We start from the raw sequence: 17,069 nt of genomic DNA, 5'->3' as shown, positions 1-17,069 counted from the left end.
GGCTAGGACCTCCAGTACTATGTTAAATAACAGTGGGGAGAGTGGGCATCCCTGTCTTGTTCCTGATCTCAGAGGAAAAGCTTTCAGCTTCTCGCTGTTCAGTATAATGTTGGCTGTGGGTTTATCATATATGGCCTTTATTATGTTGAGGTACTTGCCCTCTATTCCCCTTTTGCTGAGAGTTTTTATCATGAATGGATGTTGAATTTTGTCAAATGCTTTTTCAGCATCTATGGAGATGATCATGTGGTTTTTGTCTTTCTTTTTGTTGATGTGGTGGATGATGTTGATAGATTTTAGAATGTTGTACTATCCTTGCATCCCTGGGATGAATCCCACTTGGTCATGGTGTGTGATCCTTTTGATATGCTGTTGTATTCTGTTTGCTAATATTTTATTGAGTATTTTTGCATCTACATTCATCAGGGATATTGGTCTGTAATTTTCTTTTTTGGTGGGGTCTTTGCCTGGTTTTGGTATTAGGGTGATGTTGGCTTCATAGAATGAGTTTGGGAGTATTCCCTCCTCTTCTATTTTCTGGAACACTTTAAGGAGAATGGGTATTATGTCTTCTCTGTGTGTCTGATAAAATTCCGAGGTAAGTCCGTCCGGCCCCGGGGTTTTGTTCTTGGGTAGTTTTTTGATTACCGTTTCAATTTCTTTGCTCGTAATTGGTTTGTTTAACTTTTGTGTTTCTTCCTTGTTCAGTCTTGGGAGGTTGTATTTTTCTAGGAAGTTGTCTATTTCTTCTAGGTTTTCCAGCTTGTTGGCATATAGGTTTTCATAGTAGTCTTTAATAATTCTTTGTATTTCTGTGGAGTCTGTCGTGATTTTTCCATTCTCATTTCTGATGCTGTTGATTTGTGTTGATTCTCTTTTTCTCTTAATAAGTCTGGCTAGAGGCTTATCTATTTTGTATATTTTCTCAAAGAACCAGCTCTTGGTTTCATTGATTATTGCTATTGTTTTATTCTTCTCAATTTTGTTTATTTCTTCTCTGATCTTTATTATGTCTCTCCTTCTGCTGACTTTAGGCCTCATTTGTTCTTCTTTTTCCAGTTTCGATAATTGTAATGTTAGACTCTTCATTTGGGATTGTTCTTTCTTCTTCAAGTGTGCCTGGATCGCTATATACTTTCCTCTTAAGACTGCTTTCGCTGCGTCCCACAGAAGTTGGGGCTTTGTGTTGTTGTTGTCATTTGTTTCTATATTCCTTGATCTCTATTTTGATTTGTTCATTGATCCATTGATTATTTAGAAGCATGTTGTTAAGCCTCCATGTGTTTGTGAGCCTTTTTGTTTTATTTGTAGAATTTATTTCTACTTTTATACCTTTGCAGTCTGAAAAATTGGTTGGTAGAATTTCAATATTTTGGAATTTACTGAGGCTCTTTTTGTGAGCTAGTATGTGGTCTATTCTGGAGAATGTTCCATGTGCACTTGAGAAGAATGTATATCCTGTTGCTTTTGGATGTAGAGTTCTATAGATGTCTATTAGGTCCATCTATTCTAGTGTGTTGTTCAGTGCCTCCGTGTCCTTATTTATTTTCTGCCTGGTGGATCTATCATTTGGGGTGAGTGGTGTGTTGAAGTCTCCTAAAGTGAATGCATTGCAGTCTATTTCCCCCTTTAGTTCTGTTAGTATTTGTTTCACATATGCTGGCGCTCTTGTGTTGGGTGCATATATATTTAGAATGGTTATATCCTCTTGTTGGATTGAGCCCTTTATCATTATGTAGTGTCCTTCTTTATCTCTTGTTACTTTCTTTGTTTTGAAGTCTATTTTGTCTGATATTAGTACTGCAACCGCTGCTTTCTTCTCACTGTTGTTTGCCTGAAATATGTTTTTCCATCCCTTGACTTTTAGTCTGTGCATGTCTTTGGGTTTGAGGTGAGTTTCTTGTAAGCAGCATATAGATGGGTCTTGCTTTTTTATCCATTCTATTACTCTGTGTCTTTTGATTGGTGCATTAAGTCCATTTACATTTAGGGTAACTATTGAGAGGTATGTACTTATTGCCATTGCAGGCTTTAAATTCGTGGTTACCAAAGGTTCAAGGTTAGCCTCTTTAGTATCTTACTGCCTAACTTAGCTCACTTATTGAGCTGTTATATACACTGTCTGGAGATTCTTTTCTTCTCTCCCTTTTTATTCCTCCTCCTCCCTTCTTCATATGTTGGGTGTTTTGTTCTGTGCTCTTTTTAGGAGTGCTCCCATCTAAAGCAGTCCCTGTAAGATACCCTGTAGATGTGGTTTGTGGGAAGCAAATTCCCTCAGCTTTTGCTTATCTGGGAATTGTTTAATCCCTCCATCATATTTAAGTGCTAATTGTGCTGGATACAGTATCCTTGGTTCAAGGCCCTTCTGTTTCATTGTATTAAATGTATCTTGCCATTCTCTTCTGGCCTGTAGGGTTTCTGTCAAGAAGTCTGAGGATAGCCTGATGGGTTTTCCTTTATAGGTGACCTTTTTCTCTCTAGCTGCCTTTAAAACTCTTTCCTTGACCTTGATCCTTGCCATTTTAATTATTATGTGTCTTGGTGTTGTCTTCCTTGGATCCTTTCTATTGGGGGTTCTGTGTATTTCCGTGGTCTGTTCGATTATTTCCTCCCCCAGTTTGGGGAAGTTTTCAGCAATTATTTCTTCAAAGAGACTTTCTATCCCTTTTCCTCTTTTTTCTTCCTCTGGTACCCCTATAATACGAATATTATTCCTTTTGGCTTGGTCACATAGTTCTCTTAGTGTTGTTTCATTCCTGGAGATCCTTTTATCTCTCTATGTCAACTTCAATACGTTCCTGTTCTCTGGTTTCTGTTCCTTCAATGGCCTCTTGCATCTTATCCATTCTGCTTATAAATCCTTCCAGGGTTTGTTTCACTTCTGTGATCTCCTTCCTGACATCTGTGATCTCCCTCCGGACTTCATCCCATTGCTCTTGCATTTTTCTCTGCATCTCCGTCAGCATGTTCATGATTTTTATTTTGAATTCTTTTTCAGGAAGACTGGTTAGGTCTGTCTCCTTCTCAGGTGTTGACTCTGTGATCTTTGTCTGCCTGTAGTTTTGCCTTTTCATGGTGATAGAGATAGTTTGCAGAGCTGGTACGAGTGACAGCTGGAAGAGCTTCCCTTCTTGTTGATTTGTGGCCTTCCTCTCCTGGGAGAATAGCGACCTCTAGTGACTTGTGCTGGGCAGCTGTGCGCAGACAGGGCTTCTGCTTCCTGCCCGGCTGCTATGGAGTTTATCTCCACTGTTGCTGTGGGTGTGACCTGGCTCCAGCTGCTGCTGCAAAATGGTAGAGCCCCGTTGGAGGGGAGCGGCTGGGAGGCTATTTATCTCTGTAAGGGGCCTCCGTGCTCCCTGCTGCCCAGGGGGTTAGAGTGCCCAGAGATCCCCAGATTCCCTGCCTCTGGACTAAATGTCCTGTCCTGCCCCTTTAAGACTTCCAAAAAGCAGTCTCCAAACCTAAACAATAACAGCAACAAAAAAAAAACCAAAACAAAATTAAATAAATAATTTTTTTAAAAAAGAAAGAAAAACGCACGATTTTCTTTGTCCTCGGGCGCTGGTCTCAGGCACCCGCTCACCAGTCTTGTTGCCCTGTTTCCCTAGTATTGGGGTCCCTGTCCCTTTAAGACTTCCAAAAAGCACTCGCCAAAAAAAAAAAAAAAAGGCCGGTCCCATTTTTTTGTTCTCCAGTGTCAGCCTCAGGCACCCACTCACCCGTCCTGCTGCCCTGTTTCCCTAGTATCTAGGACCCCACGTATGCACTGTCTGCACTCTGGTCCGGATGGCTGGGGCTGGGTGTTCAGCAGTCCTGGGTTCCCTCTCCCTCCTGCTCAGACCTCTGTCCTCCTGCCGGGAGTTGGGGGGAGAGGTGCTCACGTCCCACCGGGCCAGGGCTTGTATCTTACCCCCTTTGTGATGTGCTGAGTTCTCGCAGGTGTGGATGTGGTCTGGATGTTGTCCTGTGTCCTCTGGTCTGTATTTTAAGAAGAGTTGTCTTTGTTATATTTTCATAGATATATGTGGTTTTGGGAGGAGATTTCTGCTGCTCTACTCATGCTGCCATCTTGGCTCCCACTAGTCTGGGAGAGTTTTTTATATTTTCCAGTTATTTACTTGTTTCTTGATCTAAATTTCTTATTTAAATATTTTCAGAAAAGAAAATATATTGTACAGTTCTATACAATCTCAGAGAAGGCTGATATTTCATCTCTTAATGCTGGCTTAAGCTGGCAAAGCCCTCCTTTCTGGGAAATGTTTAATGCCCTTGAAGTTGGGGATATTTTCATAAGTGAAACTTTGCTTTTGGTCAACTATGTACACACATCTCTGTCCTTCGGGGGAGGCCCTGGAAAGAAGGGCACTCACTCTGCTGGAGATCTTTTAGTTTTCTAATTAGTAAAATATGGAGAGAAGAATTTCAGACATTTGTAGCTCCATGTAAGAAGCCAAGCTTCTGTCCTAATATACCCTCTTTTCTGTTTCATGATGAAGATACATAATTGAAATGTATCATCCCAAGTAGAGATGAAAAGTGCATCAACATAGTAGAAAGTGAGATATAGTGATGATAAAATTTATACTTACAGTATGTTAATGTTTTGCTCTAGTATCACTTTATAAATGTAATTAGGAGGGTCTATAAAAACTCTGGAGTATATAGGTATTAGGTGATAAGTCTCTCACTCATTTTTAGATCAGCAGCCTTGATTGCATGTGCTATTTTATTATTTTTTTTGTAGTAATGAATAGTAATAGAAATTCAGCTTTACTGCAATTTAACTAACACAATTATAAGACATTTAAAATGTACCTCATAGCGATTTAATGTAGGTCCCCATTATGAAAGGATTTCCCCATCTACTTAATTATTGTTAGATTCTGTATTTATCCCTTTTTCTTTTTTGGTGAGAACATTTAAGCTCTACTCTTTCAGCAAATTTCAGTGATACCAGACAGTACCTGTGTGTTATTTCAAACAATTAATTGACAGACTGTGTCAGTCCAGTATGTGGCCCTCTAAAAAGCTAAAAATCTTAAATAAGAAAAAAGGTGGGTGGAATCATAAAATAATGTTGTATTTGTGACCACAGTACACCAGTACTTCATTAAAATCTAAGAAATAATTTTAATTACATGGAAATGAGTGACTCATTCAGGCTTCTCTTTACAACTTCTCTACCAAGTCCATGATTTAAATAAACACATTTTTATTTTACAGTCTTGTAGAGGATGAAAAAAAAATTTTGTTCAACTAACCTTAGGAAATCAACACTCTGACACTGTCCAGATCATGTGGGTCTCTGGGTAGCCACTCTCCATTAGGACAGAAGTTCAATGAAAGCACCTTGTGTGATTAATGGGGACCCTGAATCATGGATTCAGAATGGTGGTACATGGCCCATGGAGGTGAAACAAGGTAACAAAGTGTATTTGCCTGGCATGATCTGCACTCTAGTAAACATCCTTATTATTACTAGGATTTTATTATATTGTAGCCCTTTTTAAATCCATTACTTTTATATTGTTTTCATTTTGCCTAGGAAATTATAAAAAAAATGACAGGGACATACCTTGCTAATAATGAGGAAAGGAATTTGATGTGATGAAAGTGACAAATGCCGAGAAAGATAAATTAGAGAGGCGACAGATTGACACTAGCTTTGCTGACTCATCTCTCTGCCTTTAATTTGTGTATTTGGTGGCTGCTTGCTTGGTCTTTGTGAAGCTGTAGAGTCCTTTTCCCGGTTACCGCAGTCCTTGCATGGCAGATGCTTGCACCCAGGGAGTATTTTTGGAATGAGAACTCGGGTGAGGGGGTAGATGTCGCAAAGGCTGGATGGGGAAACATGTGCCGTTCACAAGAGTCTTTGGAGAAACAAAAATCGTGAAGTTTTTAAGTGTCTTTTAAAAGACTGCCTCAGACAGTTTCAATAGAATGCACAAAAATAGCCTTTACATCTGAGTACCTTGTGTGACTGTAAAGTAAAAATTAGCCATTGAGCACAGGCGAATATCCCATCTGGGTAGTATCAGTTTTTACTTTCCAGTACCTTCCCTCTTGCTATTAGATGTCACTACAGATAGTATTCTTACTTAATTTTGGTATTTTTTTCCAGGGAAAGGCAAGAGGCTTTGCTCTAACTTGAACCTTCTCATCTTTTATTGGGCTATAAACCTCAAAAGAAAACAAGGGTGTACTTCTTGCAGTGCACACTCACTGTCTAATGATGCCCTCTCAAGCCTGCTCTGAATAGGATTAGGGTTCAATTATATTGTTGTACTTAAACATTTTTTGAAGATGCATTAAAGAATATGTCCTTTAAACTGTGCTCTTATTAAAGAAAAAGTAGTAACTTTTAGAAAGTGATGTTAAATGGTTAGGATACAGGTTGAATGTAACGTTGGTGTAACTGTTAGGAGGATCTCAAGAGCAATAGTGATGAGGTGGTGTTTCAGACCAGAACAGAGTGCTGGCAATGGGCAAGAAAGAACATGCAAAATAAACTTTCACCCAAGGAAAGGAAACAGAACAAACTCCTATTTTCATGTATTTTTAAGCTTCATTCCTTACTTTTTATTTTATATATGTCATAGTGTCCATGATATACTATCTTAGAGCATAACAGATTTCTAACTCATAAACAAACGTATTTTTAATTTGCATGCACAAAATCTTTTCACTGTTTGTGATATTAAATCAAAAGCATTTAGGGACTACCAGTAAAGACAGACACAGTTCTCAGGTTTCTTTATGTAAGTGACTGAACATAGAATTCAGCATTTAGTTATTCTTCCGCATGAAGAGATCTCCTGGCAAATTTTAATTTCATATTTACATTTATGCAAGGGAGGTGTTTTAGTGGCTGATCAGTTTCCTTGGTGATTGGTTTCTGCTCCTTCCTGATGGCCCTTTATGTTCTTTCATTAGTCCTCTAAAGTTCTAAAGCTACAAAGGACCTGGGAGCCTACAGGGTCACCCTAACACTTATTTTGCATATGAATAAGCAGACCCCTGCTCCCCCAAACCTCCTCCCCGCCATTACTAAGAGTAGTGCTTGCAGAATAACCCTTCCTAAAAGGTGAGAAGAAAGTAAATTATTTAGCAAAGTGTCATTTACTTGATTCTTGCAGTGCCTATAATAATGTACAGTCAAATTTAGAGGTAAGTTAAAGTTAATGGCAAAAATTATATTTAAGAATCAACTGTTGATTTCCTATTCTCAGTGTCTTAACCTTTGTCATTTTATTTTCCATTTGATGAGTAGTCTGGGGTGGTAAGTTGCTAAATCAGGTTTGCCTTATAGACTGAGAGCTACACCAGGACTTCATTAAAATCTAAGAAATAATATTAATTACAGGGAAATGAGTGACTCATTCAGGCTTTACAACTTCTCTTCCAAGTCCATGATTTAAAAAATAAAATAAATTGTTGATTCTTCAGTATTGGAGAAAAGTCAAATCATTACCTAATTTAACACAATTTAGAACTGTTCTTCAAAACTAGTATCTACTTTAATAAATGTAAGGGTCATGCAAGCCAAGAAACAAATTTCCAACAGCTTGTTTTGAAGCTGCTAAGGAAGTCCTTAAAAATATACTTTTTTAATAAATGAGGTTAATTTACAAGAGATAATATGAATGAGTGAAAGCCAAGTTTACAGGTGCACAGTGTCCTCACATTACCTCCTTTGCTAGTAAACATCGAAAATTTTAGTAAAAAATGTAGATATTCTAAGAAATCCTCATGGTTGTATTATGAAGACACATTTTCCATCTGGGCGTTAATTTATTTAGCCATTCAAATATATCTTCTTGGAATTTTGATCAGTGGAATTTAGTATATTTAGTTGAGTAATGAAGTTTTGTTCATCTCACATGTAGTTTTTGAATGCTTACTGGGTTAATAAGGCTCCTCTGTATTGAAAATAAAATCTGGGACTTTGCCAGGTAAAAATTCTACTTATGGTGCATTTACCTTTTCTAAAATTTTTACAAAATTTTTCAGTTGTAACATCATTCATTTTTTTGACTGACATTAATGTATTTGTATACCTCATATTTTGAATTCAGCTTTCTTGATATTACATTTTCAAAGTCATTATTAGAAATGCAGTTTTTAGTAACCACACTACTGCTTTCCTTTAACCAAAAAACATGACTCATTCAGTGGAGTTGCTCAGAGCTTGCTTAATGAAAGAGGATTTTATCATAAAAACATATACATCTCTGTCGAAAAACCGTGGCAAGCCTTTTCGTTCAAAACAGTTTGTTATCGTAGAGACCCTCTAGAAAATAATTCCTGATGTTGCCTAAAAGTTTTGCCACTATGTCAGGGGCCTGTTATTAAAATTGCTGATATTGAACTGATCACTGAGTAAAAATCTGTCAGGAATTCAACAACGCAAGTGTACTTGACACATAGTGGAATATCCGCTTAAGTACAGTCACTGCCACCAGGACCACAGTAATGACTCCGAGAAACTGCTTTGATCAGAAGGGGTTTACGTGACTTCTAGGAAGTGTCTTGTACTAATCATTCATTCATTTGTTCATTCAGAGAGTGAGCACATACTGGATATTAGACATTGGGCTTCACTTGTGATAATGATCGCTCTAGTTCCTGTTCCTGTGGGACAGAATGTTTGAAATTCAGGAGCAACAATTAAGTTAAACAGGGAACCTCCTTCTCTTTCTGGTAGTTGTTCTGTTTTATTATACAGGAAACTTCTGCGAAGGATCTGGTCACCCCCCGATTCAGCCAGTGACTCTCAGAGAACTCACAAGAGAACAGAGAGCTGTGTGCATGATTAACTAAATGGAATTTGACCCATACAGTTCATAAGTCCTAGGGACTGTGGACAAACCGGGATGTTATTTGACTCAAGATCCAGAATGGCTATACAATGCATTATACAAACGTGGAATAAAAAAAATGAAAAGGAAAACATTTGACTGACAGTTATTGCTCAGTGAGGCAGGCAGTAAATTGTACCAAGTTTAATGAAAAAGACTTCATATTGAGACCTAAAGGCAATTTCTGGGGATAACAATGTGTACATATTACATTTTTGTGAAGGATGAACGAGGGAGACAATGCATGCTTTCTTTGCAATCTTATGTTCATTCTTTCATTATGATCATGAGACTGCTGTTCTTCCAATGGCAGTTTTCCTGATTTTAGACCAAGGACTAGCAGGAAATGGACAATTTCTTGAATGCTGAAATTGAAAACCCCAGAATACAGGGTCAAATGCTGGAGAGGCTTGGTGACCTTTTTTGACCTTGTGTTTTTCTGACTCAATAGAATATAATTTTGGTTTAGTAGGTGAACTGTTGTTTAATACTAAAGTCATATTTCCATTTGTAAAACAAGTAAACAGAATTTACATTCTTAAAAACATAACTAAAAGCATTTTTAATGCTCTCAGTTCTCAGAGCACTGAGAACACTTCATTCAGTTAAAAACCTTTACTATAAAAAAATATTTAGAATAAGGCAACATGTAAGTTTTTCTCCCTTCTTAAGACAAGATAGCCTGAATTAATAAAAATAAAGTCAAACCCAAAAAATTGAAATCAATAATTGAGATCTAAATTAAAATATGTATAGACTGCTGCTTATATGTAAAATACTTATAGATTTATAGACCCTATTTTCTTTAGAACAAAGCCGTATGTTTATATGTATATTCTATTATATGTGTATCATTTTAGAAAACCGGAAGAGGGGCATGGAGTTGACAACTGTCATCCAGAATGGCTAGATGATGCTTCAAATCCAGAGTATATTTCCCTTTTTTTTTTTCTTTACAAATATTCTGTGATTCAGGAGCTCCCAGGAAAAGCAAATGAAATATGAGGGGGAGAGAGCATTGGATCCTCAAGTTCTATAGAACAGAACAGGGCCAGTGTCTGGAAACTGTTGGAATGAGAGAAGCAAGGAAGGAGGTCCTGTAAAAGAGGATTTGTCTGCAGACCCACCTGGTTTCTAGGTTAGGCTCTTGAGAGGAAGAGGCCCACCTCGTTCGACTTATGTTTCCACTAAGTCGGCCCAGTAGCATGGACAAGAAAGGCTGGGGAGGATTAATGATGGGGAGGACGGTAGCATAGGCATCACACAGGTGACGTGAACAACTGGCCAGTGAAAAACAAGCCTGTTTTTTGGAGCCAGGCAGGCCTGGGTATGAACTCTAGCTCTGCTGCCCCCTTTCCTGGGTAGCCTGACACATATTATTTTACCTACTGAGACTATGAATTCTCAGTGGTAAAGGGGGGCTGCTTACTGTGGGGATTGACTGAAACCTGTCTTTCCCTCCTGAGTTCTGAACAGACTATGAGAGAAATGGTAATTTAATTATCAGTTTAATTACTGACAAAGGCAGCTGGATTCATGGCTTAACTCCAAGGTTGTACTCATAACCTTGTCTAAATCGGTGGACATGTGAGGAGTGGGAATATAACTGCCCTCTACACGTACCCACTGGGGCTGTAGGAAGGAATGATTGCATCTAGGTAGGCAATTGGTTAATCTTAGTTTTCACTCCTCTCAGAGGATTTTGAATATTTTGTAAATCAACCAGAATGAGCATAGACACCTGATCATGCAGGACAATCAGAACCAATATAAAAGAACCTTCCAGGATGTGCTTGCTATGGCCTCATGGGCTGTTCTGACCCCCAACTAACAACTCTGTGGGGCCAGCGAGGAAAGGACTGTCTTAATGCTGGGTAGAGAATTGTTCCCAGCAAATGTTTAGGAAGACCACCCGGGGAAAAAAAATGGGTTCCTAGCAATAATGCCAGCCTGAACCTTTCCTGAGTGACATTTTTAGTAGTTTAATCCACTAGATTAGATTTCTTTAGGTAAACTCCAAGAAGTTCAGAGAAAAATGGCGCCATCTAAAAGAGGCTGTAACGTATCATGTGAGAGTCAGGAAGACACAAGACACTTACTTTAACTGCTTGTAAGAGTTTATAAGATTCCTGCAACCTTTGTACCTCCACCCCTCTTTGCTATTTTTATTACTATCTGTCTGTTTTCCTATAATGATTAGCCAGAAAGCTCTTAAAATGGAAAGGACTTGTGTGCATATTTTCAGAGGCAACAAAGGAAACAGCAGTGAGGTGACTGTTCCTGCCAAGTGGGTGAGGAGCCCCAGGAGGGGAGAGTGACTTGTCACGTCCTGCAGGCTACATCTCAGGAGTCTGTGGAAGGAGAAGAAAATGATAGTGGGGTGGAGATGGGGGTGTGGAATGTAGGGAGTGAATCCAAGCAGAGAAATTAACCTAGGTTCTTAATAAGCAAGACACCCATGTACAGGTTTCCTGAATGTGGCTAGACTAAATTTAGTGCTTGTAACAGCCCCCAATTTCTTTTAATGTTTCCTAACTTCAAAATAAAACCATCAGTTCCTTTTAAGCAAGAGCTATCTTAACATTACAGATATTTTATTTTGGATAAGATTCTTGGATCAAGTGAATGGAATAATGTGGAAATTAATTCATAGATCTTAGATATCAGAAAGTGAGTAGGATTTGTGAGTTGTTTGGCAATATTCCAGGATACATTAGTTTTTCCTAGATCGTTTATTTGGCTGCCAGTATTTCATCTGTCGAAGGGCAATTAAGAATGGGAAGATATTCTGCACCCCCTTCCCCAATCCAGTAAAACTTGTGGGATGAACATTTTACCCAAATATAGACTTTTTAGTGATTAAGCTAATTTACTCTTTTCAAACTGCGGCATCCTATTTATAAGAAAGAAAACTTATAAAAAGCAATCTAAGAATGAACTAACTTCTAAAATCAACATCTTGGTGACCTTACGTGTTAAGTGACTCGCAAGTATTTGGAAGAAGACTTTCTGGTTTTGAAAGAGAAAGTACTCGGAAAAAAATGTCATTTTGGATTCACTGAAATGGAAACATTTGAAAAATGAAATTCACCAGTGAGCCTATCATATACCAAGTTTCCACACATACTTCTTAAGTCACTTCTGTGAAGTTGTAGAGCAGCTTCTCCCACTGGCCAAGTCTTAATCCTCACAAGATGCATTTGGGTCCCATAATCCTTCCCAGAAATGTTATTTTCAAACATTCTGCACAAAGTGAATTTTTTACAGTATTTTGAAGGTAATATTATTTACTCTGTAAGCTGCACACTTAAAAATTATTATGTGTCCCAAAAGAAAACAGAACTTGTGTCTATTAATATTATTTTCCTACTAGAAATATGTTCTCTTTTTACTCTCACCCTGTAATATTTGAAAAGGTCATGGTGAGCAACCAGAAGTCTACCTTACGGAGAGTTAGAACCGAGGGCATCTGTGACCCCGGTGTAAGCAGTCCCTACTCTGTCCTGTGGAACCTGAAATCCTTACCTCCCGCTCTCTCTGTTAAGCGTTGGATCTGGGTTTCAGGATCTTGCTGGGTAGCTCCACCGGGAACCTCAAACACTGCAAACCTACCATGGCCCAGTTTGAATTACTTTGCTTTTTTATAGTTACTCTTCTTCCCCCTGGGTTCCGGCTCCCCTGCCGCACCATCTCTCAAGTCAGGGACTCTGGTCATCCCACAGCCCTGCCTGTCACCTACCACACCAACTAACTGATGATTCTGCCTCTGTGATGCACCTTCTTTCCATTCCAGCCTTAACTCAAGCACAATAAACTCTTGTGTAGTTCAGAACAAAAGTTTCTCATCCTGTCAATCCTTCCTTCTCTGCTGCTAGATTTTTCCAAGCATATAATCAAACATGAATATAGTTGCATTAGGAACAAGTCTTTACGACTGGACACAGCTCACTTTTTCTAGATTCCTCTCTTCTTCCCCTCTGTTCCCTGGCCCCTAACTATATGGAGCTTCAGTCACTATAAAAAGTTCTTTGATTGTGCCATATATTTTCACACTGAACTTCTCTCTGTTGTGACCCTCTTTACTTAGGACTCACCTTTACTTTTCTCGCCTTCCCCCTTCCAGAAGTAAAAATCCTTTCTTCTATGTCCTGTCATAGCACTTTTTTATTCTTTTTTGCTATCACTCAGTGTACCCATTATGGTTAATTGCCTATGTGAAGCTTTTTTAGGGTAAATGATGCATTTCTCAACAGAGAGACTTGTTTCCCTCTTTGTGAAAAAAAAGTAACTATTTCAGTGGGAATTAAAAAGTGCCCGTTAATATGTGCTGAAGTAGGGATTGTTGAAATGTGTTTAAATTCTCAAGGGGCAGTTACTGTATCAAATGGAGAAGGAATAAAGAGTAGAGTTAAGCAAAAGTGCTCCTTTAGCAATTTTTTTCTTGAGAGCTAAAGATTGAAATGTACGACACATGGGAATTCCTCTGTAAAGTCAGAGGATAATGAATGGCGGTATCACCTGAAAATTACTCTTTGTTCAAATTAGACCCATCAAGGCATTGTCTCTGGTATTTTTTATCAATCCATTGTATCGATGATTTAAAAATAAGCATCACTTCCTGTCGAGGTTGACTTTGAATTGGTTGATTATAAGGTAAATACATGAAGCTAACATCATCTCTGTCTTCCACTTACATCAGAGGTGGAAAGAGAAACTAGCACATGTGGAATAATTAAGTGCTAGACTAGGTGAGACAGATTATAATAAAGAAAAAATAAACATGGAAAAAAGGAAAAGCCATTATAACCTGGAAAAATAATGGAAGGTCTCCTTAAGTGGAACATATTAAACGGGTTCTTGAAAAATAGGTAAGGATTACATGAGCGAAGGCAAGGACGTCTACATAGATCATTGGCAGGAAGATTTCTAGATTTTGCAAGATAATTTTGGCAAATATCTGTACTGTTTACTTTCATGAGTATGAAGTTATTTTGTCCCACTTTGTCTTTCTCTCCCAGGTGGATCAGATATTGAGTATCTAGACTTCTATAAGCCTGTTGTGTGGTTTTGGATCCTTGTAGGGCTTGCTTACTTCGCTGCTGTCCTAAGCATGATTGGAGACTGGCTCCGAGTGATATCGAAAAAGACCAAGGAAGAGGTGAGAATGAAGTGTGTAAAAACAATTCTATTTAGCTAATTCAGTAAAAGTGAGTTTTCATCTTTTTTTTTTCTTACGTTTACTTTTAAAATATTTAAATGTTATTTAAAATGGTTAACATTTATCTTTAGTGGGAATTTGCCGTTTGAGGCTATCATATGAGTTATAATAATTCACTTAAGAAATACTTACTAATCACCTCTATGTGTCAGATGCTGTCTAGGTGCTGAGGCTAGTTTATAATGAAATGATGTAATCAAAAGTATTTTTTTATTGTTTCTTTTCCTTTTTCTCTTCTATTTTTCCTCAAATTGTATTAAGTAAATCTTATTCTGTAAAGAAAAATGCAATAGAAAATATTTGTGTCACAATATCAGTAGCATGAAAAAGTGAATATATAATGTTGGATTGTTTCTACTCTACTGAATTATTTCCCTTTTCCTTATGTCTCTACAAATGTGTGTGAGTGCACATGTGCACACACATACATGTTCCAAAGCTGTATATATTATAGCCAGTTTCCCTGTGTACAGATATCAGCTGTTCAAAAAGATACCCTTTTACCTATTTTATGCAACTATAGATATCAAAATGAACATTAGAATTTTAACCCATGAAATTCTGAAAAATTTGAAATTTAAATCTTGATTTAAAAATTTTATAGATTGGAGGTTAAATTTTGATTTCATATTTACAGGTCCAGAATTACAGTTAGTTTGAGTGTGACCCAATAGTGTTTTATGATGACTTCTGTATTTTTTGATTTTAGGTCTTAGCCAGCTTTACTAATGTTTTCAGAGAACAATAAACCTGTAAAACCTGCAACTATAGTACCCATTGTCTGCCTTTAATTAATTATCCCTCCATTTTCCTTATGTTCATTGGTCAAGAAACTCATGTCAAGATCATTGATTGATTAAAAAAGAAACATAGTTCTTTCAACATATAACCAAAAGAAATAGAATAAGGTAGGAAATGATAAAATTAATTTATCTCTCCACATATTTTCTTTGAAACTCTTCAAGTTATATAACTCCTCATTAACACCCAAGGTGCCTGTGGTAATTAGAGTATGAGTTGTCCAGCATTTCCCTTCATTCATACCATGTTTCTCAATTGAGAGTTCACACATCCTATCTGTATGCATTAATCATATCTTAGTTGTACCATAAAACCAAAATACATTATTATAAATGAGTCAGTAAGACAATATGCTTGACATTCTTGTTTAAATCATACGAAAAATTCTTCTTTGAGCACTGATTGATTTGCCTTAAACAGACTCATTGTGTGTTTGTTTGTGTGTGTGTGTGTGAGAGAGAGAGAGAGAGAGAAAGGAACTGAGAATATATTGTGCTTATTTTAATTTCAGTGTACTATCTTGAGATGATAAGGGAAAAAAGGAAATTGTAACCAGGAAATATTTTGGATAATGTAGCTAAAAAGAGAATTTCTCAAATGTCGAGCCATAAATTGGCTTTCAAATGCATTTTAAAGACACACAAGTATTTATTTATTTTTACTATATTCTCTATGCTCTACTTTTCATTCTCATGACTTAATTTATTTTATAATTGTTAATCTGTATCTCTTTATTTACTTCATCTATTTCACCCTTCCCATTATCTCCCTCCCCTAAGGCAACCAGCTGTTTGTTCTCTGTGTTTATGAGTCCATTTCTGTTTTATTTATATGCTTTACTTTTTAGATTCCACATATAAGTGAAATCATAAGTGTCCCTGCTCTGACTTATTTTGCATAGCATAATGCCCTCTAGGTCCATCATGTCAAATGTCAAGTTTCCCTTCTTTTTTATGGCTGAGAAATACTCCACTGTATTTAGGTACCACATCTTCTTTATCCATTCATCTATTGACAGACACTTAGGTTGCTTCCATATCTTAGCTATCATAAATAATGCTGAAAATTACATACAGGTGCATGTATCTTTTGAATTAGTGATTTTTGTTTTCTTCGGGTAAATTCCTGGAAGGGAATTACTGTATTGTATGGAATTTCTATTTTTAATTTCTTGAGGATCTTCCATATTGTTTTCCATAGTGACTGCACCATTTTCCATTCCCACCAACAGTGCACAAGGCTTCCCTTTTCTCCACATCCTCTCTAACCTTATTTCTTGTCTTTTTGATACTAGCTATTCTGACACATGAGACGATATCTCACTGTGGTTTTGATTTACATTTCCCCGATAATTTGTGATGTTGAGCGTCTCTTCACTGTCTCTGTTGTCCATCTGATGTCTTCTTTGGAAAATTGTCCATTCAAGTCCTCCGCCTGTTTTTTAATTGGATTATTTGTGGTTTTGGTGTTGAGTTGTAGGAATTCTTTATATACGTTGGCTATCAATCCCTTATTGGATATATGACTTGCAAATATATTCTCCCATTCAGTAGGATGTCTTTTCATTTTGATGATGGTTTCCTTTGCTGCACAAGCATTTGTTTTTTAAATAAAATACAATTGAAACAGAACATGTCATCTATAGTTAGAAAAACTGTTGTTTTATAAAATATATATACATACATATATATACACACACAAACATACACATATGTATGTTATAAACATGTTATATATTATATACATACATGCATATATACATACTAATATTGCAGATCACAGTCAAAAGTCTGAAGGCCATGAAGGCATATACAGAAAAATGGGAAAATTTGTCCTTAATGCACTGATATAGAATTAATATCTTAATTCGTATAGATTAATATTTTAAAATCCATATTAAAAACCAGTGCTTTTTCTAATAGGACTAGCTGTGCAAAGCATTAATACACTGTTCCAGAGTCATGAGATAAGCATCTATATTAGTGTGCTCAGGCTGTCAGAACAACTTACAACAGGCTGGGACCTTCATCAACAAAATTACTTTTTCCTCACAATTCAGAAGGCCGGAAGTCCAAGACTAAGGTGCCAGCCAGGCTGGTTTCTGGTGAGATCTTTCTCCTTAGCTTGCAGATGGTACCTTCTCACTGTGCGCATGTGTGGAACGAGAGAGCTCTTCTAAGAGCACCAGT

At 37.3% G+C, this 17,069-nt stretch overlaps 1 protein-coding gene across 2 annotated transcripts in view; it reads left to right on the top strand.

Annotated features, from left to right (window-relative positions):
• The window catches only part of KCNK2 (potassium two pore domain channel subfamily K member 2), a 127,638-nt gene that overhangs the window by 82,812 nt on the left and 27,757 nt on the right, over positions 1-17,069 (top strand). For both annotated transcript variants that reach the window (XM_073216922.1, XM_017650883.3), the window contains exon 6: positions 13,880-14,019. In XM_073216922.1, the coding sequence (XP_073073023.1) occupies positions 13,880-14,019 (140 nt within the window). The remainder of the gene's footprint in view (positions 1-13,879; positions 14,020-17,069) is intronic.

This window comes from Manis javanica, chromosome 11 (genome assembly GCF_040802235.1).
Source record: "Manis javanica isolate MJ-LG chromosome 11, MJ_LKY, whole genome shotgun sequence".
NCBI classification, from domain to species: domain Eukaryota; kingdom Metazoa; phylum Chordata; class Mammalia; order Pholidota; family Manidae; genus Manis; species Manis javanica.
The sequence above is the reverse complement of the archived record's forward strand: the minus strand, read 5'-3'. Positions and strand labels throughout refer to the sequence as shown.